General features: G+C 36.0%; 1 protein-coding gene across 1 annotated transcript in view; it reads right to left on the bottom strand.

Annotated features, from left to right (window-relative positions):
• Nucleotides 1–27291, bottom strand: part of LOC100366867 (nucleoside diphosphate kinase 7-like) — a 50131-nt gene extending 22840 nt beyond the window's left edge. Inside the window, exons 1-6 of the mRNA XM_085498215.1 lie at nt 27121–27291; nt 26507–26647; nt 25853–25907; nt 16330–16440; nt 15384–15550; nt 15113–15274 (exon numbers count right to left, since the gene is read on the bottom strand). Of these exons, the coding sequence (XP_085354341.1) occupies nt 15113–15274; nt 15384–15550; nt 16330–16440; nt 25853–25907; nt 26507–26647; nt 27121–27239 (755 nt within the window). The 5' untranslated portion in view covers nt 27240–27291. The remainder of the gene's footprint in view (nt 1–15112; nt 15275–15383; nt 15551–16329; nt 16441–25852; nt 25908–26506; nt 26648–27120) is intronic.
• Nucleotides 27292–27926: the final 635 nt, after the last annotated feature.

Here is a 27926-nt window from a genome sequence, read left to right as displayed (position 1 = left end):
CTGATTGGTTAACCTATCAGGTCAACTTGTGTATTGAAAAAACATGGCGGGTATCAAGCTTTTAGATGTAATCAAAAACATTTCCCTGACGCATAAATTAGAGTGACGCCTGAACAAGAGATTATACAAAATTAGAATATAATTAGTCAAAGCATATCAGAAATATGGTACAGGAATAGCATTCATTAAAACAAAATGACCGCCGATTGGGTTTTTTAAATCTGAAAAACACAAGTCATTGTCAATGACACGTCCCCGTTCCGTTCATATTTGAGTGACATATACATTCAAAGCAGATCATGACCGAAATGCACCTGCATATGTACAACACATTGTGCTAAATCTGAACAAAATCCATCCATGCATGACTGAGATCCGGTTCTGGAATTGTGAAAATACGTGATTTTGATGCATTTTCGGCCTTAAAATGGCCATCATTCCGCTATTGTTAAGCAGATCATGAAACAAATGCACATATCTATTTGTGACATGATGTACCATGTGTGTGTGAAGTTTGAACTTGATCAATCCAGACATGTCTTGGATACGGATCCAGAACTGAATTCTTTAACAAAATGGCCGCCAGTCGGCCATTTCGAACTTGATCCGAAAAAGAAAGATGTGCATCAAGGTCCTATTATGTTTAATGTATGTACCAAATTTGAACAAAATCCATCCATGCATAACTGAGATACGGGTCCGGAATGGTGAAAATGTGCGATTTCAATGCATTTTCGGCCTTAAAGCGGCCCCCATTTGGCTATCGTTATTGAGATCATGAAACAAATGCACATACATATTTGTGACATGATGTACCTTGTGTGTGTGAAGTTTGAACTTGATCAATCCAGACATGTCTCGGATACGGATCCAGAACTGAATTCTTTAAAACAAAATGGCCGCCAGTCGGCTATTTCGAACTTGATTCGAAAAAAAAAATAACGTGCATCAAGGTCCTATTATGTTTAATGTATGTACCAAATTTGAATGAAATCCGTCCATGCATAACTGAGATCTGGGTCCGGAATGGTGAAAATGTGCGATTTCAATGCATTTTCGGCCTTAAAGCGGCCCCCATTTGGCTATCGTTAATGAGATCATGAAAGAAATGCACATACATATTTGTGACATGATGTACCTTGTGTGTGTGAAGTTTGAACTTGATCAATCCAGACATGTCTCGGATACGGATCCAGAACTGAATTCTTTAAAACAAAATGGCCGCCAGTCGGCTATTTCGAACTTGATCCAAAAAAAAAAATGACGTGCATCAAGGTCCTATTATGTTTAATGTATGTACCAAATTTGAATGAAATCCGTCCATGCATAACTGAGATCTGGGTCCGGAATGGTGAAAATGTGTGATTTCAATGCATTTTCGGCCTTAAAGCGGCCCCCATTTGGCCATCGTTAATGAGATCATGAAACAAATGCACATACATATTTGTGACATGATGTACCTTGTGTGTGTGAAGTTTGAACTTGATCAATCCAGACATGTCTCGGATACGGATCCAGAACTGAATTCTTTAAAACAAAATGGCTGCCAGTCGGCCATTTCGAACCCGATCCAAAATAAAAATGACGTGCATCAAGGTCCAATTATGTTTAATGTATGTACCAAATTTGAACAAAATCCGTCCATGCATAACTGAGATCCGGGTCCGGAATGGTGAAAATGTGCGATTTTGATGCATTTTCGGCCTTAAAATGGCCGCTATTCGGCTATCGTTAATCAGATCATGAAAAAAATGCATGTGCATATGTCCCATATAATGTGTGATGTATGAGTGAAGTTTGAACTTAATCGGTCCATGCATGTTTGAGATACAGGTGATCACGGACGCACGGACGGACGCACACAGAACAAAACATAAGTCCCCGTTTTCGGACTGCGTCCGAACGGGGACTAAAAATGATGTGCATTAACCCTTCTCCGGTCAAGTCGGTGAAAAACCGGCGTAAATATGGGTATGCTAGAATTTACCACTCCAGCTAGCTAGCTAACTGGTTGAAAAACGGCCTGCTATTTAGGTTGCTCAGACGGTCAAGCGTTCATAATCTGTTAATATGCCGTCCTTTACAGATAGGAAGTGTTTTATGAAAGCAAGAAGGAAACTGAAGAAAACGTGTCAATCGTGCAGTGGCACGGGGAGAGATAAGTTTGACATTGACACGACAGATTTTTCACCAGCAAAGCGTTGGAAAAGAAAGAAATCCAAAGCAAAGGAAACATTTGACGTCGATTAGTTACCAGCCGAACGTACCACCAGTGATTATAGTCCACTCAAGAAAAGGCGTAAAAAGAAAAAGAACAAACTCAAGTCAGAGACTGTCTCCTCTGTCAACGAACATATGATTACAGAATAAAGCCGTTCAAAGGACTGCGGGGGCAAACTAGGGGGCAAACCAGGAGGCAAACGTAAATCGTTAAGACTAACCGTAAAGTGGTTGAATCGCCAGTTGCCGACAAAGCAAATGCCGAAGAAACAGGAGTTGGTGACACAGAAATACAACGTGCCATCGAAGATGTGATACAATTTTTGCAAGACAATGTTTGCGATTCGGAACCGTTGACATCTGCCACAACTGCCAACACAGAAAAGCAGGGGCCTGAACATATCGACCCAGCGAGTACGCAACAAAACGTCGATGTCGCCAAAGAAATGGTACAAGAAAATGTATGCGATACAAAACAATCAACACTTGCGAGTTTCCCCGAAAAACAAACTATTAAAAAACGTGTCATGTATGCACACGCATCGCCAATGGCTCATGTGGAGATCAACTTGTATTGAACGAAAAAACGGGTGAACTACGAAACAAAATACCAGATGACTTCATAGTTGCAAATGATGACAATACAGATTCAGAAATCGATGAAGATCGTGCTGAGAATGACGATTTTTTAGAGCAACATTATCCACCTGTACTCGATAGCAACATTGAAATTGAATCCGACACAGAAATTGGTGCTACATTTGATTATGTTGCCTCCAGCACTGGTGAATTGAGAATGGCCACGGAGGAAGACGACGATATATTTACTATTCCAGTTTTTGAACACGAACCTGGACCAACTTTCAAACTGATTTCATATGCTCGTGAGGTGGAATATTTCTACAAATTTATCCCACCAGAACTGATAGAACTGGCTTCCATCGAGACTAATAAATACGCCTAATATCATCAAAAATTAAATGGCCGCTGGCGTAATACAAATTTCAGTGAAATGCAAGCATTCTTTGATGTGATGATATGTATGGGTGTTGATCGGAAATCAGCAATCAACAATTATCGGTCGAGTGACCCCTTTCTGCAGAATATGGGAATTGCATCAGTAATGACTAATGCGTTATTTTCATTTAGCTGATCCAGTAAATGACCCACGGCGGGATCCGGACATTAAACGTTGTTGTCAACGATCAGAGGCCGACCAGTTGTATAAAATCAACCCATACTCGAAAATTGTTGGTGATACTATCAGATGGGACAGAAAATTTTGATTTATGAGGGTATGGTTAGACTCAAGGGATGGTCCAAGTTTAAGCAGAGATTGCTCCACAAACCCGACCGTGATGGCTTCAAAATATGGCGGGTGTGCGACTCAACAACGTCTTACATTGCAAACTTTGAACCGTATTTGGGGGTGAAATATAAAACTACAAAAATGAGGAAAGAAGGAAAGAAACTGGCACAATCAAGAAGACAACACAGCGGTTGCTACAGTCCTTCACAGAAAAAAAATTCTTTTCTGCGATTCACAAGACAAGAAAGTGTACATGGTCGGTAGTTTTAGCAGACGAAATGAGAAAACCATGCCGCCGCAATTAATTCCTGAGAGGAAAAGCAAGAAGCTGAAATTGAAAATTGGTGAAATGAAAGCAGCAACTAGACTGGACGACACTATCAATATTACTGCATACCAGGATGACAGCACACAAATATTCATTTTAAATACAGTCTATCCCCCCACTGGCTATGTCGGCAGAAGCAGTAGATGACAAGAGACACGTGCCTGTATCGTTATAATGTTACAGACATCACATGGGTGGCATGGATCGTTCTAACCAAAGGTGAAAATACTAACACGGGCAGAAAAAACAATCGTTGGTGGATCTACATGGCCTGTTACCTCATAGATATTGCATTGGTCAATGCTTATGAATGTTTCAAGGCATTGAATCCCATGACTAAAGTAACGCACAAATTCTTCAATATCCACACAGGAAAACAACTGATTGGTGGACACTTTAGTAGAATTCAAAAATCCATAAGAGAAGTTGGCTCCCTTCCAAGTAACACGTCATTTATTCGAAGTGTAAACATGGATTCGCACAAAATACGCAGACTACCCGGGCGTCAAAAATCATGTAAGCAGTGCAGCAAAGACGGGAGAAAAACAGCGAGTGACTGATTATCAGAAACAATGAAAGGATGCCCAATTTGTAAAGTTCACCCTCATGCAGGTGAATGTTTTGCTGCTTTTCATCACAAAATGGCACTGAGGGGAAAACACACAGTGGGAACACAAACGCGAAGTACGGAAGAGCAGCCCTCGACATCAGGCAGATGCATGGGAGCAGCCCACCGGGGTGGACGACTAAGAAAGACGTACAACAAATTTGGGACTTATTACAGCGTCACGTACTGTACAATAGTTTGAGTTGGTGAAAATAATTTAATTTAGTTTCATGCTCACTCGATATTTACAAGTTTTAATGTCAGGATAGTTCATCGGGTCTAGTCGGTGGAAATACGTTTCTGCGCAAGTATATATACACGCCAAGTCCATGCAGTTACGTTCTTGCTAGTTCGTTTTATTTCAAGTCGTTAAATATACTTGAAATATTTAGTTAGTTAAGCGGGTCATGTTGGTGAATATACGTTGCTGTGTGAAGGTAACCTCGATCAAGTTATGTTCTCGTTAGTTTTAGTTTCAGTTTGAGTCGGTTAATACATGTTAGAGCTTGAATATAACATCAGTTAAGTCACAGAAAGTACATTGTAATATGTTACACATGTAGTTCAAGTCGTTGAATATACATTGCAATTTGAAATGTACGCTGACAGGTCGAGTACGTCAAACAGGTTTTCATAGTTGCATGTCCCAAATATCCCCATACAATTTTTTTCTTCTTACTTCGAACTTGCATTCATGTAGTTACCTTGTACTTGCTTGGTTTGTGTTTTGAATTAAGCAATATTTATTTCAATGTTTAACACGTGTTTATTACAAGGGGCAAACCGACGTTACTTAACAACAGTAAAAAATGTGTATTGAAATAAAACAGTAATATTTTTTTTATACGAGAAATTGTTGTCCATGGTGGTAATGAACAGATTGCAAAAAATGTGAAAACTGGGGTCGATACAGTCTGTTAACTATGGCCTATTTTTGCAAAAATGTATGGCAGGATAGCATGCACAGATGCTGGCTACTGGAGTGCATTGAATCATGACCGTTTTTCACCGACTTACCTGATAGCCTGAAACTCACCTGACCGGAAAAGGGTCAAGGTCCCATAATGTCCTATGTATGTACTGCATCCGAACGAGGACTAACAAATATGGGAGTCAAAAATATGCATGCAAGGCATGCCATAATCAACTTAGGCAAAGTTTTAAGAAGAATTAGAATGAACAAGTCATGAATGACATAGCCTTCGCTAGTTGTCATTCTAAAGTTGCATGGACATAAATTGGCAAACGTGATTTCTATGGCATTTTAAAGTTTATAGCACTCTCCATCCAGGTCAGCATTATTCTCAGCAAGGAAACCAGATAGCACCAAACCAGTACAACAGGTAAAATGACAAGGAAGTATACAAATCAGATCTGCAAATATGTAGTCAGTGTTGTGTTTGTTTGGATAAACTAGTTTGTGGCCCTGGATTAGTTTCAATATTTTTAATAAGGACAAGATTACTTCTCATACAACAATGATACAAATAAAGTGCAATCAAAGAAAGCTTAGAAAGAACTCCCATGTGCTGAGAGTATTGGAGACACATTAAATATAATTCGAAATTACTGAGCTGAAAACTAATTATGCAAATCAGAAAATTAATATGAACAGATTTGAGTGTAAATGTAACAGAAAATCTATGTTTCCAAGTTTAATTGAAATGTGATTAGAACCAAAAAATTATGAATTATTATGCTTATTAGGGAATTAATATGAACAGATTTTTACCCCAAACTAATTAGGTTTGTACATTGTCCTAGAGCATCTTTGTACTAAGTTTCATTGAAATTGAATAATTAGTACTTTAGATATCACAGGGTTCTCCCCAGGGCTTTTTAGTGCCGAGGTCCGCGGCGCTATACCTGTGAATCTCGGCGCTTCACTTGGGACCTCGGCGCTATGTGTTCCCACCTCGGCGCTTGATTTCATATTTGAAATGCCAATATCAGATGTGAAAAAGCTTTGTTCGCCACGCCGGTCGGCCCCGACCGTCACTCAAAATTAGTGACCACCACGGAAATGCTTCCGACGAGGACTATTGTCTGATTGTTGGTATAATTACGTACCGACCGACACGCATCCTGCCAGTCGTGGATTATAATTTATAAACAATAGACCTAGTCGCACGATACGTAGCGGCTAGTCAAATTTGTGGAATTAGCACCTCTTTGTTTGTAAGTAAATACTTTCTGCGATAGACACAGTCTTTAGATTGAAAGCTAAAATTATTTCAAAATCAATTCCACCTCGATATAACATGGTCAAATCGGAGTTCACGATCAGTTCACGCTGCTCAAGAAAAAAACAACGTGTTTATTGCGTTTATTGTGTTTATTTGGTAAAATACATTTGAACTGTTATCATTTCGAATCATGTAAAAACTCTTCTTTCAAGACCTAATTTACCTTTTAACAAGCAGCCTATCGGCTGAGATAGCTCCGCTGTTAGCAATGCACATTTCAATTAAAGAACTGAAGACATGATTAGAAAATGAACAATATGAATAATATCAAAGCAATCAGACTTACAGTTTTTAACAAGAAGTCGAAAATATCACTTTTTACCAAAAAATTACAAAAATATTCACCAAAATAAATTAATTAGAGAATTGAAGATATCATCACAAAACGAACAAATCTGAGAGAGGTCCACATGTAGTACCTATATATGTAATATCAAAGCAATCGGACTTACAGTTTTCAACATGAAGTCGAAAATATCACTTTTTACCAAAAATGACAAAAATATTCACCAAAATTAGAGAACTGAAGATATCATCACAAAATGAACAAATCTGAGAAAGGTCTACATGTAGTATCTATATATGTAATATCAAAGCAATTAACCTATTGGTTTTTAACAAGAAGTCGAAAATATCACTTTTTACCAAAAATGACAAAAATATTCACCAAAATTAGAGAATTAAAGATATCATTACAAAATGAACAAATCTGAGAGAGGTCCACATGTAGTACCTATATATGTATTATCAAAGCATTTGCACTTGCGGTTTTTAACAAGAAGTCGAAAATATCACTTTTTACCAAAAATGACAAAAATATTCACCAAAATTAGAGAATTGAAGATATCAACATGAAATGAACAAACCTAAGAGAGGTCTACCCAAGGTACATATACACCAAGTATCAAAGCATTCAGGCTTGTAGTTTTCAAGAAGAAGTCGAAAAAGTAAAACATTGACACGGACGACGACGACGGACGACGACGACGACGACGGACAATCACTCATATGATAAGCTCCGCTCGACAAAGTCGACAGCGGAGCTAAAAATTGCAAATCACCTCTTTCGAAAGCTGTCACGCAGTTTTCAATTGAAATCGATGCCAACACATCGTGCTACGACATCGCTTTACTTCCGCAATGTAATTTTTATGATCACTACCATTCGGAAAACGTCTGGTTCTACGGGCATTACCATGCGGCATTTTGATTGGTTAATGGAATTCTTGATCCATCGGGTCAAAGGACACATGCTAATGTTTCACAAACATCATGGCGGGTCTGTTTTTTTTTACCGAAGCGATCAAGTGATCAAAAATAATCGCTCCCGATAAAAATAAGTCGGATTTTACTTACATTTCATATCAAAAAAAAAAAAGAAGTAAAATTTGTTGAGGAATTATTGCTATAACTGGTGTATAACATGGCCAAGTAAGTTATGTAACGTCGTAACTTTGATGATCGTTTTGAAGCTTTATTTGTTCGCTCATTACTGTAATTGTAAACGTTTTAGAAGTTGATGGTACGAATAATAAATTACAACAATACGTCAATTAATTACGTGATCGATTTTTTGAAAGAGAATGTTTTTGGAGTGAATAAAATTATGAGATTCGTGAACATAAATCTGGCTTAACGTTTTGAATGAGTTTCCTTCAACGTTTTACAAAACAATTAAATTGCAACAATAATGTATTTGTGTTTGTTTTTAGTCTGTAGCATTTGTATTTCGAGAATGTTTCAAACTCTTCTAAATTGTGAAACATAATGTGTTGATTCCATTAAAAAAAATATTTGCCCTGTGACTGAGCTCACTAATATTCATAATTGTAAATAAGTTCTGTTAATCAATGAAGGAAAGATATGTAAATGATATGCAAATTATTATGCAAATTAGCCCCGGCGCTATGCATTTTTTCTGGGGAGAACCCTGATATCAGTGTGAAAGCTTAAAATTGGTTAATTATGCAAATTAGGTGATTAATATGCACAAATATTTACCGGAAACTAATTGGGTCTGCATAATTCTAGATTCATTGAAATGTGATGATTAGTACTTTAGATATTAGTAGAAAAGCTGAAAAATAATTATGCAAATTAGGTAATTAATATGCACAATTAATTACCCTAAAACTAATCAGGTCTCTGCATAGTCCTAAAGGATCTATGTACCAAGTTTCATTGAAATGCGATGATTAGTACTTGAGATACCCGTGGAAAAGCTGAAAATTAAATAATTATGCAAATTAGGTGATTAATATGCACAAATATTTATCGGAAACGATCAATCTCTGCATAGTCCTTGAGTATGTAAGTACCAAGTTTCATTGAAATGTAATGCTCACTACTTATATCAAATGCTGAAAATTAATTAATTATGCAAATTAGGTAATTAATATGTACTGATATTACCATAAAAACTATCAGGTCTGTGCAGTGTCATATGACATCCATGTACCAAGTTTCATTGAAATGTGATGATTAGTACTTGAGATATCAGTGGAAAAACCAAAAATTGACTAATCATTATGCAAATTAGGTAATTAGTATCCACGGATTATTACCAAAAACTAATCAAAACCTAGCATTAGTTCAGAGCATCTATGTACCAAGTTTCATCAAAATCCAATGAGTGGTTCTTTAGATATCAGTGGAACAGTCATAGAACAGCTAAAAATTAGCTAATTATCATGCAAATTAGGTAATTAACAAGCATGGATTTTTACCAAAACCTAATCAAATCTGCGCATTGGCCCAGAGCATCTATGCGCCAAGTTTCATCAAAAACCAATGTATGGTTCTTGAGATAGCAGTGGAACAGTCGGACACACATACACACACACACACACACACACACACAATAACTGCAAAGACTCCCATTATGTGCTTGGCACATGGGAGTCAAAAATCCAGAAAAATATTATCAAGTTTTTATTATCATACATTATATCAACAAATCGTGTGAAATTTTAGTACAGAGAAACACATATTTATGCTTTGGTTGACAGCACTTCTCAAAGTCAAAAAAAAGAGGACCTGCAAAACTTTATACAATTGTCAGACACACAGTGAATAGTACCGGTATGTTTTTGTAATACATGTAGTTCCAATGGCTTTGCTTTCTGAAAAAACAAAACAAAAAACATTTAGTCCATAGTAAGCAGAGGTTGTAGCGCATATGTGCTCACATTCACTGTTACATTTAATTAACAAGCAGTCTGTCGGCTGAGATAGCTCCGCTGTTAGCAATGCACATTGCAATTAAAGAACAGAAGATATCATTAGAAAATGAACAATATGTATAGTATCAAAGCAACAGGACTTGCTGTTTTCAACAAGAATTCAAAAATATCACTTTTCACCAAAAATAATCATCAAAATTAGATAATTGAAGATATCACCACAAAATTTACAAATCTAAGAGAGGTCCACATGTACATGTAGTACCACTTTTTACCAAAAATGACAAAAATATTCACCAAAATTAGAGAATTAAAGATATCATTACAAAATGAACAAATCTGAAATAGGTCCACATGTAGTACCTATATATGTAATATCAAAGCAATTGGACTTGCGGTTTTTAACAAGAAGTCGAAAATATCACTTTTTACCAAAAATGACAAAAATATTCACCAAAATTAGAGAATTGAAGATATCATCATGAAATGAACAAATCTGAGAGAGGTCTACCCAAGGTACATATACACCAAGTATCAAAGCATTCAGGCTTCTAGTTTTCAAGAAGAAGTCGAAAAAGTAAAACATTGACACGGATGACGACGGACAATCACTCATATGATCACTCAACAGTTTGTTTCCACTCTACAAAGTTGTCAAATTAATATTCACAGGATTCTGCAAAAATAAAATATTAAGAATGTGCAAAAAGCCAGAGCACTTGTGTTTTCATTGTCATTAAAATCTGACCAGGGATATGCAGAAAATTTCACTTGAGTTGAACCAAATGGATGCCAAGCTACATGTATCAAAAGAAATAAAAAAATACTATTGAGAAAAATACAAAAAAATACATTTAAGGTAGAGATGCAGTTTATTTGGCTTGCTTTTTAATTGAGTAATTAGACAATGAAGATGGTATTATATATCCAACATGTTATATATTTTCTGAAAGCTTATTATACAAACTTTGTAAAACTTGTCTTTATTTTAAATATCCAGAATGCGTTTTTGATTTTGGGTCAAAAATATGCTTTTTTGGACAAAAGTGGTTTAAAAAAAATTAGCTTAAAAACTTCAAGTCCATTTGTGGGTAAAATTACATCACTGGATACCTTGGTATACTACTAATTCAAATGCGTCCACTCATCTCTCTAACGACTTTCAAAGTCGCACAGCATGACCTCAAAGTTCACTCTTTTCTATTTTTGCATAATTTATATATCCATGTTAATTGCGGACTTGTTATTTTTGTTCCACTCGCCGTAATAAACTGTCCGGACGCATTTTGAAGGGGGAACACCTTGTCAATAATGTGTGAAAATTTCGAGGCAAATGGCCAAAGCGTCTATCAGCTATTTTAATTTAAAACCCAAGAATTCACCAAAAATAGAAGACGAGAAAAAGGCTAATTTGCATATTTGCGCGTTAAACCAAGATTTACTGCTTTGTCATACTTTCTAGACTATTGAAATTGAAAGTTGACGTATAGACATAGACATTTTATGTAAAATCGTTGGACCAGAACAACTGCTCTTGAATATATAAATCAGAAACGCGTCATTCATACCAGTGTTTTGATGGGGTCGGTAAAAACACGTGGCAATGCCCAGTAAATATGACGTCATCTCATGAATTATTAAACAGGGGGCGGTCCTAGGAAGGTGACCTTTTATCACGATCAAAACATGGCTTCTCTTCGATGTATTTTCAATAAAAAATCTACGAGTATTTCAGAGCCTATGGTTTACCGTGAAGAGTACAAAGTGGGATATTAAATTATTTATCCTTGATGATTTTTATGTAGTATTGAGAACCAACTCCAGGAAGCGAACGCACAATAATGAATAATCGCGTAATCCTAGAATCGAAACGCGAGGCACAGAAGTTTTGTTCATCGTTTCCAATCCCATTTTTCCCACTGCAACATATTTGTTAAAAGAAATATTTGAATTATGTTCGTTTTTTAAGGAGGCATTTTTTTATTTTTCCGATTTTGGCAACGCCTTATTCAGGGATTTTCTAAGACAGTCGCAGACAATCAGCGCACGGATGTACGTACAAAACATGCTGTTGTACTACCGGCGACGGTCGCCTGCAAGAAGAGAGCTCCAGCTCCTAACGTAAAAGTTTTAAAATTTTGACCGGTTTTAAATAATTAGTGTTGGAAATCTGACATGTTTTAAGAGTGCAAAATTAAGGTGCATTTTCGAGCGGTCGAATTTTTCTGAATAGAAATCGGCAAATGAAAAAAAAACAGGAGTGCTAAACAGTGTGCTTCGGTAGTTTAAAAAAATGGAATGTCCGTCAAATTTACGTATACTTCCCCATTTTTCACGGAAAAAGCAAAGGTCGTGGTCGTGTTGCAGGCTAAAAAACTCAAAAATCAAAACACAATCATCAATCAGTAAGTATTATGACAAGGAAAGCAAAACATCAGACGCGGAGAAGCGGTCAGCGCGTCGAAAGAGTTGTTACCGTAATGTATCAAGTTACCTCTCCCTGTGATTTATTTTTCATTGAAATTATTTGGTTGTTTTCAATTAATTTTAGCGTACCTTTGCAATTTATTTTAGCATTGTCAGTTGTTTGCTTCATTGAATTAAACTGAGTTCGTCCGGTTGCAAACAAAGCTGTCTCGCACCACCGAGCAAAACTTGCGAATGATCGAAGTACAGGTACCCATTGGACAAAAGATACACAAAAGTTTGTATCTCCCCGACCCAGTGCAATATATCCGGTTAGAATCAAAGCTCACGTGTCCCTTATTTGAGGGACCAGATTCTGCCGTAAATTCGGGATGGGATTTAGAAAAAAAATAAAATGGGACTTTTAAGGTGTATTTTGGCGTCATTTCAATCATTCCTAATGCCTAAAATAGAGTCTAAGTTTTACCGTAGTCATTGACGCCTATTCAAGAGTATGATGTTTATTGTGACTAGCGTGAATGGGTAAGCTTCGTTTCGACTATGAGCAGTTATCACTGTAAACAATGTTAAATTATTCTTCACATGCTCAGTTTATTTTTTGAGAACAATTATTTAAAAATAAAATCTCTCAGTCAATCAGAAACTCGGATTCATGCCTTCAGGGAAAGTCATGTTTGGACGCTCACATCGATTTGTTTTTCGTTCGGTGGGCTGATGCCTTCGGTGTAGCTTTTGCATCTTACGACATAGAAATCATCTGAATCTTCTTTCTACCTCTCTTTCTTTTCACACCACGCATAATGTAATGATAAAAATTAAGAAAAAACGCTGAGGAAATATAATGTTTGGTTTGCTAGCGAGCGAGAACTGATTTGAGAATAATTGCACATGCGCGTGAATTGAATGAACTATGACCCGTACAATCTCGATTTGCATATTGTCAATCAAAGGTCTTGTTATTTGGTTACTCATGCAAATTAGGCAATTGGACATAAACATTGCCACGTGTGAGTGTTTTTTATTTTTAACTAGAAAATAAACAGCAATTTTAACGGTGTTCCAATAAGAATTCATTGGTCAAATTTTCACAGAATGTTCTTTAGATAAAAATCTATATAAAAAACGAAAAAAACTATTTTTGATTGAAATTCACAAATAAAGTGCATCTCTACCTTAATATAAAAGCAGATGGAAGTGCATAAGAAACTAATCAGCAGAGGTAGTGATCATGTAACCTAAGTGTATGTTAAATTTTCTTTGAACTGGATTGCAGTGTTCATTCCAGAATATTGTCTCTGATTGGCTGCCAATTTGCATATTAATTTGCATACTAATTAACATATTGTAGTTGTATAAAAATAATATTCGGAGTTTTGAAAAAAAAAATGATGACTATTAAGTCAACATCATTAAAATTGAGGATTACATGAATTTTGACCCCCTCCCTAATATTGTTTCACATATCCCTTAATAGTTTCGCACGTGTGCTAGTACTAAATTTGCATAACGCACAATATCAACAATGAAAAACATGGCCACCGTTAAATCCATCTCTCCATCAAGGTCCGTAATTTATTTTCCTGCTCATAATGGAGATAAATTATGGTAGCTAAACATTAAAATTGTCACCCTGACTTCAGTACCGAAATAAATAGCTGATTGGGAAAATGTGTCTCTGTTGACATTGGTTTGATTTACAGATAAACTTTAACACCAGTAGGTCCCAGTATTGGTCACAAGTGTAGTAACACACTCAGGTATCATATTTACTTCAAAGGTAATTTAAAAGTGGTGATAGATTAATTGATATTGAATTACAGTACTTCTCAATTTCATCATTGCTTTCAAGCAGTCACGGTTGGCCGAACTTGACTTGTGTTTTCTTGATAATTCTAGTCTAATATGTTGTCACGAAACGAAGTTTCACACTTCCTTTCAATCTGCTAGCAGTTGAACACCGGAAATAGCAATCGTGCATAACAGTCACCATCAGCGTGTTCTAAACTTTTACGTTTTTATTATTCCAGTATTTTATATGCCAAAAGTTATTCCCAAGCCTCCTAAATGACGAGATAAACTTTCGATTTACACGTTTCATAACAAGTTCTTGAACTAATAGCAGGACTGTTTTTCTGGCAAAATGTGACACTGTGCGATCGCTAGTTTCTCACCAAAGTCAGGACACAAAAGGATAAATCAAAGTTCATAATAAATAACATAAAGCACAGTTTCTTACCTTTGAGATAGAATTTAATCTATATAAGCCTTGTGCAAAGAAAGATACAGTCTCGGAATACAATATCCTCAGACGAAAACGACACCAATTTCCTCAGCAGTTAGACTGGCGCATGCGCAATACGGTATGCCAGTTCTCTTGCGAGATGTGGTTAAAACTGGAATTTTTCTGCATTTTTACTAGTAAAATGTTGAAAATCACAGAAAAACAGTGAAACTTTGGCGAATCAAAAAATACTTGGCGTGCCTATGTATGAGAATTACATATGAATTACATTGAGAATTACATGTACATATGCACCAACTTGGAAAAACATTGGACAGAGCATATCAAAGTTATAAGAGGTAAAAGACAGACAGACGGACAGACGGACAGACAAACGGAAGCCAATCTATAAGCCTTTGTCTGCGAAGGCTGATAAAAATTATCATAAAGCATGAGAAAAAAGTTTCCGTTGGATTCTAGAATTAACAATTATGACATACATTTCCTTTCTTATCCTTTTCTTCATCTATGGGCAAGGTGAAAATGATAAATATGAACTTCAAGGTACTCACTTAAAGAATGGCTTTTGTTGATGCACTGCATAGAATCTTTGAGCATCAGTTCTACTGAGTTGAGCCATTATAGCTTTACTCATATGAAATCCATCACTGAATATCATATCCATAATGTGACCTACTTTAGAAACAGCATCTGGTTTTATCATTGCTATAGTTCTGAAAATAAAGGAGGAAACTGTTAACAGAAATAAATAAATTAACATTTATCTGTAACATATAGCACATAACCTGCTATATAATAAGTTAACATGAGAATATGTCTTACTTTTCAAGAGTGGAACTGAGTTTCTTTTTAGTGGCCTCATCACCGTAATCAACAAATTTAAGTTGTCTTGAATGTATATTGATATTAGCACCTATGTGTAGGTCTGACAGCTCCAGTTGATCATATTTTGAACGCTTCAAAAAAATTCTTCTGTTCTTTATATCATACTACAAAAAAAAAGTCATAATAGTTCATTGTACACAAACTGACAATCCTTGTATACAGTGTATACTGGATACCGCACCATTATGGAACAAGATTACACAGATAAGCATGGTAATTTGTTTCAGACTAATTTAACACTTTTCAAAATCGATACTAAAATAATTTACTTTATGTCATAAGCACTCATGCTCAACAAAATTGCATGGCTTGTTTTAAGGATAAGCTTATCAAGTTCAAGCCCTGTATTATGGTTCCCATCAATGCTGAAGTGTTCCACACATTTTGATCAAGAATGTGTATCATTCACAGTATGCTTTCAACGCATGCATTTAATGGCGTATTCAATACCATAGGAAATAACTAATCTACTGCGAAAATTATCTATGCTTGTGTAACAGCACATATTGTTTGTGAAACCAAACTTAGAGACTCATAATTAGTTGTTTAAAAGCCTATTGGTGCATTATAATGACATCCATTAAACATAGAACAGAATTAGGAATACTGTGCTTACAAAGAACCATTGGTGTGACAGGAAGTGGGTCCAACAGTCAAACATAAAACTTACCTGTACTGACAGTAAGTTGGTCTGACATTTATTGATCTGACAGTGCTTTTGGTCTAGTAGTGTTTGGCTGAAAGTGCATAGAGCTTTGTCTAACTGTGAATTGACCCAATACTGGTTTGGTCTGAGATGCAGTATTTCAGTAAACAAAATCATCTTTATTTATAATTAAGTGACTTGCACCATATTATTAAAAATACTGACAAGTTCACATACCATCTCAACTGTATTATCCTTTGTATAATAAAGAAACTGATATCTTCTTATGAGAGCAGCATGAGGATCATACCACTCCACAATAAAATTCAACCTGTCATCCATATTAGCCTGAAAAACAAAACATGAAATACACTATATAGAGGCAATGTTCAATGTTGTGTCAATTGATTATAGTTCCTCCACTGCATTAATATCGAAACCTGGACAAAACGTTGTGAAATCATTATGATCTCAACATACACAGCTTGAATTTTAAAATAATTCTTGAAAGTATACTTGGAAATGATAGTAGTTGTAAAGTACAGTTCTACGCCAGTTTTGCCATTACTTGCAGTTATTCACAAATAGATCTACAAATAATAATCTACATTGCTCACATTGTGCAAGTTATACATGTATATAGAAAAAGGATGACTTTATCAAAACAAAATGGAAAACATTTCAAGATTAAGGTAGCGAGAAGGTTTTGTGACGTTTTTAAATAAAACATTCTCTGTCTGTTGTCTCGTTCAGAACAGTAATTTAGGTTATATATATCAAAAGACTAAGTATAGAGGTGCAAGTTCGCACAAACTGGACAGACATTGTTTACATAATTATCACGTGACATCAAAAATGGCGAACCTTGTAAAAATGACTAAGTACGCGATTGCGAGAGCACACTGCGGAATTTCCTGGTGAAATTTAAGTTATGCATTGTCCGTAATCAAGTCCATTGAAATGCGTCTCCGATAATCAAAAGACCTATTCCGATTTCTATGCAGGTTTGCTTTTTTGTCCCCAAATTATTTCATACTTGGCACCTTTAACAGACTATTATTCTGTGACAAAGCATTTTCTTTAAAAACCCAGACATATTTCGCACCATCATTATCTTTTTAACGATAACTGCGAGTTTGAATGTCCTAGTCCGAACGCACTTGATTTGGCGGCGGTCCCAATGAGTCGTTCTCGATCAAAACTTCAACTCGAGAAAAACGCGAAAAACAGTTTTGGTTAATAAAACACTGTAGATTTGCTGCATTATTATAAATATACACTAAAAATGGCCAAACATATTAACCACTGATATCATAGAACTCATAAAGAGTGTCAGATAATGAATAATTTCAAGCTCGAGCGTGAAAAATGAAGAAAACTGCTGGCATTTGAGTCCGTACTCAGGAACGTTCGGGTTTTCCATTGTTATGCAAACGAACAACGAGGGATAATCCTCTGACAAACATTACTGTCCCACTGTACACGCTGACAGTTTACAAACAAGCTAATCCTTCAAGTGTCTCAGATAAGACATCTAATAAAACGGTTTTCATGGTGAAACAAAATGGCCGATGTTTGAAAAAAAATTGGTGTGTCAGAGTGCGACACTGAGTGGCAGATTTTTCTTTGCCTCGTCTGTCAACGCTTTCTTTCTTTTCTTCGCCATTGCGTTGGAAAAAAAATGTATTAATAAAATAGAATATTGACTTGGAAAATAAAACGATTTAAAAGAAAGTTGTGCAAAGTTACAGTACTCCTTTCGCACAACCTCCCGCCCGCTTCCGCTTTCCAATCACCTTTTTCCCTCGCTTTTGCGACCGCTTGTTGAATTCAACCGGACAATTTCCGCTTTATTTTCGACCGCGCAAACCCCGAAATATCACCGCCCACCTGCTCGCTCGCGCGCATTTAAAATTCGGACTAACAGAATAATTTCCGAGGTTCACATTGTCTTATAATTGTCTTTCTGGTTTTTATAGATGTTGAACAGCTGACAAAAGTTCAAATACTTTTTGTTTTAACTATATATAATTATATGCACGCAACCTGACCCTTTGACCTCGATTTGGCTTGGACTGAATATTTTATTTTAAACAATATTCTGACGTTAAATACAAAATGTATTTCAACACAAGTACGACATGGTTGTCTGGGGTTTCTTTCCTGATTGTTGAGTCTTCGCAATGTGTTTTGTATAATTATTGTTGTTTTCCCCCGATGCTGAAGGACCGTAAAGCTAAATGGCAGTTACATGCATGGGCTGAGTGAAAGAAAATATTTCTAAGCCTAAAATAAAACCTAATATTACACCTCTTTGTGTATTTGTTAATTTTACATATGTTTGTCATGACAGTATGTTTGTAAATATCTAGAAAAATCTCGTCTTTCGTTGATAATTTCGATTGTTTGGAATGTCGATCCCCATTGGTTTCTCCATACTGAGTTTAGGAAGGGCGTCGATCAACACCGTGACAATCAGCCGAGAGAAGACAAACATTGACCGTAATTCATGGAGACCATGTCCGTAATTTGTGGGCTGAAACCCCAAATAATTAATCAAGTATTATTATTTTAATATATATTTTATTTTACATCGCAAAACTAAACCATGCCCAAAACAGAGCTAGAGTTGTTCGCGGTGAAACAACCGCATTGAAGACGATGCAACTTCAACTAGCCATTTCTTACCTTGAAATAAAAAAAATAAAAATTCGAAGAGCATCGGGGAAAATATTAATAATCATCCTTATCAATCGCTTGCTTTATTTTATTCGAATCCATGAAATTCACGATTTTTTTTACATTTGTGGCAACTTCCGTGCTAAAAAAGATTGAAAATGTGGGTGTGGTTATTTTGCAAAGTCCTGTTGATAATACGGACAAATATGGTTCTGTGACCCAGTTCGTGCTCCGAGCAGGTGACTCTCAGCCAATCAATGATGTTGTAACAAAGCATATTTGACGCTAATTGAAGGGTCGTCGTTCAATCCAATCACCGGCGTCGATTCACATACTTAGTTGTTTGTGCTGTGACAGGCTTCAAAATTATTCGCTGAAAAAAATATATTTTGACAAACTGATGGAATTTGACCTTAGTTCAAAAAGAAAATACTAGGCTAAGATACATTAGAGCTCACGCGAAATCAGTTTTCTCTGCAAGTTGTGAAATAAAGTAAACCAGAGTAGCGTCAATGATTTTCAGCCCTGAAGGACATTGAATTGTTCATCGACTGGCCACCAAATAGTTATGGCTATAACTAAATTTGACACGTTTTTCTTTTAAGCCCAATAAATTATTCATACATGTCAAGCTCTGTTCTATTTTTTCAGGGCATGTGGCCGTTTTTAGTCGAAAATATTTTTTGTGGGAACACTTTTGCGGTACGTATACGGTATAGACCGAGCTCATTCAATGATCGTGACTTAATTTTAAAAATTGAATGTCAAATTTTACCAGACGTGGACCGATGTGGATTCGATATCGTTATTTTTGGAATTAATCACAAACATTTCCTCGTTTCTCTGCTCTGTCAAAAGGAGTTACCTAGGCTTTTTTCACGTAACTGTCTCATTAAAATAAAAATAAAAATATTACATCTAGAACAAGCACCCAAAACACGTAACAAGAGGTCCCAGTTCAGTTGCTTTCACGATACAAGTGTAATACAGCTATTAGATTTGAAGTGTCGTTCAGAATGTAATAATAGTTAATACTAGTTGTATGTTCACACTTTACTATCAAAACCACCATTTCGACCACCCATGTGCCAGTTTTCAGTGTTTGGGCGAGCGGTCAATATTTTCAATGAGCGAGCGAGCGAAAAAAAAAACGCGATTAAAATGCGGTCGGTTTCCGGTCGGACAAGTCGACAAGACCGCGTGGTCGGAAATTAAGCGATAAGCGGTCGATGTAAAAGCAGAAGGTTGGGCAAAATGAGTACTGTATGACCATGTTTCTCCGACGAAGTCTCGACTGACAATAATGCTGACAATGGACGTTAGATAAACACGCATTGTTTGCAACTGGAAGCTTATCACCCGTTATATCAGAATCGTCAACAACAGAGTATACAGATAAGATTTTATCATTTAATTCCTTCCAAAGATAAACACTATGCAAATATCCACGAAACGGCAGTTGTAGTCTTTTCTGCTAGTGTTTTAAAACACTAATTTGAGCAACGTTATTTCGCAATTTCGATCTTTTGTTAACCTGGGGTGATGTATCAAGGTCTAAAGTAACCGTTTTATCAATTTTTGAAAAATCAAGAAAAAAGTGAAAATTTCCCTTCTCGCTACCTTAATAGAAAGAAAATTCGGGGAATGAGAGCAATCGGCAGAGGAAGACAGGCACTCAAGTTTCGTTGGACTACCGCCACCAATTTCCACTCACCAACACAAAAACCACACCATCATTTTAACTTCAAATATCAAGGAGACGACCGAACAAGAATTTCTGTCAGCTGTCAGAAGAGTAACAATAAAAACATTTTTCACAGAAATTACTAGTATGGAGACATTATTGTTGTGATGCATAGTATACCGGTACTTTTTATTATGACATCTGCAAGTCGAATTTTACCCTGGCGATTTTTAAACAATCAGCTGATTGGTAATTTGCATACATGTGCGTACAAGCTCCAGCCACTGTTGACTTTATAAACATAGCGGAATATCAGAAGTTGGCTCATGAAGACAGTTTTGTCAACTTCGCGTTTTGTAGAACAAAAACGCTCACACCACGGTTACTAAAAAAGACGGTTAGGAAACGAATCATGTTCTTTTCATTGGATGCGTGTCGCGGGTAAACATTTGAAACAAAAGACGTACTAATCTGTGATAAATCGATTAACATAAAATGTAGACAGGAAATCACGCAAATATGACGTCATTTTTCCCAGAGTTCATTGCAATCAACAACAGCACGCCATTTTATTGTGTCTCTGTCGATACTTTCAGTAGTACTAGTAAAGTGCAAGTTGTTACAGTGAATCCTGACAAAACCTGTCGCTCGGTTTAAACTCAATACAAATTTGCCTGTCTTGTATGGCATTTTCGTTTCTAAATAACAAGATTGGCAGAAAATTGAAATAAAAAAACCAACAAAACATGATCAGAAAAAAAGACGTCGAAGAAACCATACAAGTGTTTATATTTCAGCCAGGCGAAAGTTTTAATGAGGAGCCATGATACCACGTACATTTTGTTGGAAATATGCGATAAGATACAGTTTCTCCACGAGGGGTTTAAGATGGCGCAGCGCCCTCTTTAATTTATTTGCGCCCCTCTTCAATTTGTAGCGCCCCTCTATATATCTTCGGCGCCCTCTTTTGTTTTCAGTGAACAGCTGTTTCACGAGTCCCGGAAGATGTCCCGACGAAGTTATTTAGAGACCTCTTATTAATTGACAGGCAATAAAACAAAGAACTAAGAGACAGATAGTGGCATAGATGACAACTAGGACAATGGATTTGATGTCTGGGGAAAAACTGGCTGAATAAATAAACAAAAAACAATGGCTAGATGTGTGAAGTGATTGTCACAAGCATTGCGTTAATCACGCAATGGGGGAGTCAAAACCACAGGGGCCTGACGATCTATTTGTCTCGATGCATGGACGTCTATGGGACCGAGCGACTATGTCCCGGTACAGGACCTTGTCCTTGCTCAAAATAATAGAAATTATAGAAATAAAACAGTTTAGTAATGTGAAGCAAGCTTATGTTATTAAATTTAATCATCACGCTCCGAAACCACGAAAATCACTAATACTTGTTTCCGGCCGATCAGCTTGCACTATATACAAGACAAGGGAGGAAACAAAATATGCACACATTTTTCTAGCAGCCGAAAATCACACCTCAAAATACAAAATACCTAGATACTTAAGAACAGAAGAACCAACAACAATTTATTGGTCCAATTGCTTGTTACTTGCCTTTTATTGGCGAAAAGTAAAAAGAATCATCAAAAGAATCACCGAAACAAAACGGTACGGTAAACACTGAAACAACATGGATGTCACGGTATCTGAGTTGATCTTTGTCCTCAGTACCCATAATGCAATTAACATAATGATCAATTTATTTACAGTCATCGGATTCGATTTTTTATTTCAAACGGTAATTTTGTTATGTGAAAATATTTTTCTTCTTATTACTTGGGTTTTTCAACTATTACAAAATGCCAGTGCATTATAAAACTTATGAAAATGAAACTACTTGAAAGAAATTTAAAAGAAATGAATGAAAGGCTAGAATTTCACAACTTGTTCCATTACAGAGAATAAAATGGATATTCTTAATCTGTCAAAGTTGATATTTTTTTTACATCAAGTGGTTCAATTTATTTATCAAAATAATTCTAAGAATTTTCTTTGAAATGTTTGATTAGTATGCTAATTATATGCAAATTAGATATGCTAATTTTATGCAAATTAGCACCCCTCTTCAAATTTTATTTGTGGAGAACACTGAGATAACTGAAATGACCCGCCCATACAAAATGCATGTAAGCAGACCAAATATGCAACAGGCAGTTCCAATGAAATTAAGAATGGTTAAAATGGGTTTGAAAAATTGATTTGGCGAAGAGACTGCTAGAAAGTTGTACCGACAGTTCAATGTGTTAAAAAATTGTAGCATTGACTAAATATCACATTTAATGGCACGCTGAATATTGCAACATGAAAAATTTTCCAAAAAACTGAAACAAGGACAGACAAGAACAGTTAAACAGGCATTTTATGAAACTGACGGAAAATGTTGAATACATTTTCAACAATTTCTACGGCGTCTACAAAAAAAGTGTTACGACTGTAAACAAAATGGCTGATACAGTGACGCGAAAGCAAAACGATTAAATTTACTCTAATAAGCCCCCAAATCGCACACAACCTTCATAAGTACGCACAGTAGTATACGAAAAATTCATTTGGTAGTATTTTTTATAATATAATGTATTTTAAAATAGTGATTTAGGGGTTAGAATTTTTGTCACTTTTCTACCGGGACCCAAGCTCACTCTCATGACAACAGTCAAAACGATAAATGACAATTCTTGATTCTGAATGTTTTCACAGTCATAAAGAGTACTCATTCGAAATGTACGTGTGGTTCTTCGTAGAGCTTGTTCACTAAACATGGATATTCTATCGAAAACGAGCTTAAAATTTCAAATATGCGGAACATCAAGTGATTGACACAAAAATGAAACAAAATGGTGGGCCTTGAAATCTCATTACACAGCGCGACACGCATCCTTGAGGGATTAGGCAGATTCACACCTTTTAACAATGGCGTTTCCTAACCGTCTTTTTTAGTAACCGTGCTCACACAAATAGATTTGCACAGATTTAATTTTTTTTTAAAAACAGTGTTGTTCCAGTTGTGTAATTAGGTCTTCGTGTAATTAGGTGTTCGTTTTTAAGGGATTTTTCCACACAAAAACGACGAATTCGGCCCATTGAAATATCACTTTTCACCAAAAATGACAAAAATATTCACCAAAATTAAAGAATTGAAGAAATCATCATGAAATGAACAAATCTAAGAGAGGTCTACCCAAGGTATATATACACCAAGTATCAAAGCATTCAGGTTTGTAGTTTTCAAGGAGAAGTCAAAAAAGTAAAACATTGACACGGACGACGGACAATCACTCGTATGATAAGCTTCACTCAACAAAGTCCACAGCAGAGCTAAAAAATTCACCAAAATTAGAGAATTGAAGATATCATGAAATGAACAAATCTGAGGTTAAAGTGGATGCCAACAACAGAAAATCAATCACATGTTCAGTGTTCTCCACAGGCCAAAACAGCGTCGCGGGCCACGACGCGACGCGATCGGATTTTCCCGCGGCGCTATGTGTTTCCTCCGCGATGCTATTATTTATCCCGTGATCTGATTTCTTCAGTCTCTCACAGACTGTAAAGTTTCCTGGCTAACTAGTTAAATCTACAAATGCACTGTATTAACGCCAATTTCCCAGGATAATCCCCTGTTGTTTCTCATTGGTTGGATATCGTTGAATTGAATTAAGTGAAGCATAATGGAAAATAATATATTTATCAAGAAATCAGGAATTCTAATCAAGAAACGTGTGGAAATTGGAGTGACACTTGTGTTATTTCTTAAAGAAAAAGCCTCAATTTTACGTGGTATAACAATGGCAACAATTCGTAATTCAGAACTCCGTTGTCTCGACTTGTTCACAATTGTGTTGAACAGACAACGTCGACGATTAAAAAAAATACATAAAGATGGATAATTTCAGCCAGAAAAACTATTATTGCTCGAACATAGTAGTGTAAGTATCGTGACTCGTAACAGTTGTTGTACTTAACCGGAAAACAACAGAAACGGAAGATAAGCACTGAGAATCATCAACCCAATGTTTAATTTACCGGGACCGAACAGGGTTTTATGAAGTTGCTGATTGCTGGGCCAAGCAAAAAAACCAGAAAACTGAGTATTTCTGCAGGACATTTGCAATACTAAACATGCAGTGCACTTTTATTGTATACAGATTGTACATAAAATAAATAGAAAAAAAAAAGGAAAAAAAATGGTCTTGTTTTATTTCTCCCCATATGACAAACAATATGTTTATGTTAATTATATGCTAATTATTATACAAATTAGCCGCGACTCTATGAAAAATTTCTGGGGAGAACACTGATATTAAGTTCCGCTTGACAGCAGAGCTAAAAAAGGTCACCATCTGTTTTTGTCAGATTCAAAAAAGTATGACATGTACCTGTAACCCACCGAGCATGATCATGACACCAAGTTTGAGAGAAAACCTTTCATTCATCTCTGAAAAACAGCTCCCAACACATTCGAGTATCAGGATATAACAAATTAATGTGCCCAAAATGACTACCAGTCGGCCATTTGTGCTCAGACCAATAAATGAACATGATCAGTGCAGTGGGCTAGCATTTTACCATTCTTGTTTGTGGATTAACAATAATAATTACACATACATGTAGCTTTGTTGTCAAAACATAAAAAATGTATGGTAGCAGACCAAGAGGCAGCTTATAAGGCCCCATTCAGTTGTCCAAGGTGATTGTTTGGTTGTGGTTAATTATTTGCAATAATCATCATCAAAAAAAAATTCTGCAAGATTGGCCAATAAGTCAAAAGTAGCATTTATTACAAAAAAATGCCAAAAAATTTCACAAAAGATAGTGAACTGAAGATATCTTCACAAAATACATGTATATACTGGTACATCATCCATGTATAAAAGCAGTTAACCTAGTAGTCTTCAAAAATGATGAAAATATTAGATATTATTACAAATACTGTGAAAAAATCTAAGAGGTCCACCTAAGATACACAGCGGAGCTAAAAAACCTAATTCAAGCAACACTGACAAGTTTCAACAACGAATGTATAAAAATCATAACAATATTAACATGATCAAACACGATGTCAACAAAATGGCCGGTGACTCTTCGCTAACTTGAATCAGTTTCTCCATTTTACATACTGTACTCAAGATTTAGATTCAACACTGCGCCGTGATTATAAATATAACTGCCACAATAAAAAATTCTGTAATACAATACAACATCGTGATTTTCGTGGTGTTGATCGAGACTACAGACTAGATCTTAGGGGTCGATTTTGTGAGTGGCGTGAGGTTACCGTTCTAGAAAAATTACCTAAAAAAATCACTATAACCGACATTTCATTTCATTCTGCAAACAAGAAAACAATGTCCTTGTGACGATTTTCACACTACTCACCGTTTTTTCAGTGCAAAATTGTCTTTTCGCAGTGTCATACACGGCACGATGTTGTCTATAGCAACAAGAACACAGACACAATTAGTATAGCACACGATTCGTAAATTTAAGTCGATAACTATCTGCGATTTATACCATAAAATATACTAAAATAAATTAACAGATACCGCAATATCACTTTAATGAATATAATCAATGGAGAACAAATACCATTTAAAAACGAAGATATCGCATTCATAATTGCTTATGCGAATACGGATCTACAAAAATTCCGATTCGTTTCCCTGCTCATCACGGCAAGTTTGTTTTGCATTATGGACTGTGCTACTCATGCTGCACGGGTACAAGTGTAGTTTTGTAGTTGTAACCACAGTTCCACTCCTACTACAATTCAGTCCATGTTATAGACAAAACAAATTCCGGCAAGTAACAGAACAAAATAACTATTATTGAACTCAATTTGAAAAATATGTACACTATCAAAACAATATACATTTCGATGCGAATAAACGAACATATCACTAAGTAGATAAAACAAATAATGAATTGGTTACTTGGACGAATTCTCTAAAAATACGATATCCAAATTTCTTATTACCCGGACGAATTCTCTAAAAATACGATATCCAAATTTCTTAATAAATGAAATCATACTTGAACGGAGTGCTAGTGAATGACGCAAATGCTAATGAGGTCTGCGCCCTCATTCGCCCATTACGAGGAAGGCAGGAGGAACCAAGATGGCGGAGCTTCGTGAAACGGGTGGCGATGGTGTTGTTGAAGTCGGAGCAAAATCTACAGAACAGAAAGCAGAAAAAATGTTCAATTTAAAGAAATGGAACGCTGTTGCTATGTGGAGTTGGGACGTGGAATGCGATACATGTGCGATTTGCAGAGTCCAAGTAATGGGTAAAGAGAATATATTGTCTCTTGTACACCCCCCTGACCTCCATTGAGAGGTTTAAATATCAAAGCCGGGACTGAATGCGAGTCGTCGCGTACCCTGTCGATCAATTTGTACATACGGGCCTTTGTAAATTATTGTCGGCCATTTACAAGGGGTGCATATATCAACAACAGTTTTATTTTAGATGTGATTTTTTTATTATTTTCAAACAGAAGACATGTTAACAAGTCTGTCGGCCGTTTTAAATACTCAAAACCTTTAAAAAACATCACAACGTACAATTACCGCTACTTAAAATATCCTCAGATTGTTATGCTAAAAAAACAACTAAAAAACACAGTAAAGATTTTTTGTTTCTTACCTGACGGAAGTCAGCGCCGTGTCGGCCCCAATGGATGTCAGAGAGTTGCTCTGAATACTCAGAACTCTCCCTTTTAGAGTTGTGCATGTCTGGTAGAGACGGAGCTGCAGCCGCTGCATATTGTAGCTTTTTTTGTAAATCGTGACGTATGTGACCCTACTTTCATTCAGGTCACTGAATATTAATGATATAGTAGAAGACGTCACGTAGTCGATTGTCAGTTTGTGTGTCACTGTTTTTGGATCATTGATACAAGTAATGACCTGTGTCTGCTGCAAAATTATTTTGTTTGATCATGGTTTGATATACTAGTACTTAATAAATATTTAACTGATTAATTAATTAAGGTAGAGATGCAGTTTACCTGACAGGTATTTTAATTAGTTAATTAGGAAACCACAAAACTATATATTTTCGGAAAGCTTATTGTATGAATTTTAAAATTTTGTTAGTTTTTTTTTTTATGAACACTGGTTTTTTGGTCAAAAGTGATTAAAAAAAATTAGCTTCTAAACCATGCTTCTGTTTCCTGTCAAAATTGGTTTATGGGTACATCTGTTTACTATGAAGAAAGTGCCCTCTTGAAAACTGTCTACCAGTTGTTAATTTTGCAGGGCAGCAGCTCAAATTTCACTACTTCAAGTTTATGCATAAATTAACACCCATGCGAGTTGTCTGTACGATTGTTGTAACACTGTTCAACTAAAAACAATGCCCCAACAGCGTTTTGAAGATAAACACATTGTCAATCATTTGTGAAAATTTCAAAACAAAAGGTCAAAGCGTCTAGGAGCCAATTTTTTTTT

The sequence above is a fragment of the Saccoglossus kowalevskii genome, chromosome 1, assembly GCF_978046115.1.
Source record: "Saccoglossus kowalevskii chromosome 1, keSacKowa6.1, whole genome shotgun sequence".
Lineage (NCBI taxonomy): Eukaryota > Metazoa > Hemichordata > Enteropneusta > Harrimaniidae > Saccoglossus > Saccoglossus kowalevskii.
Note: the sequence above shows the minus strand (reverse complement) of the source record. Positions and strands in the feature narration are given on the sequence as shown.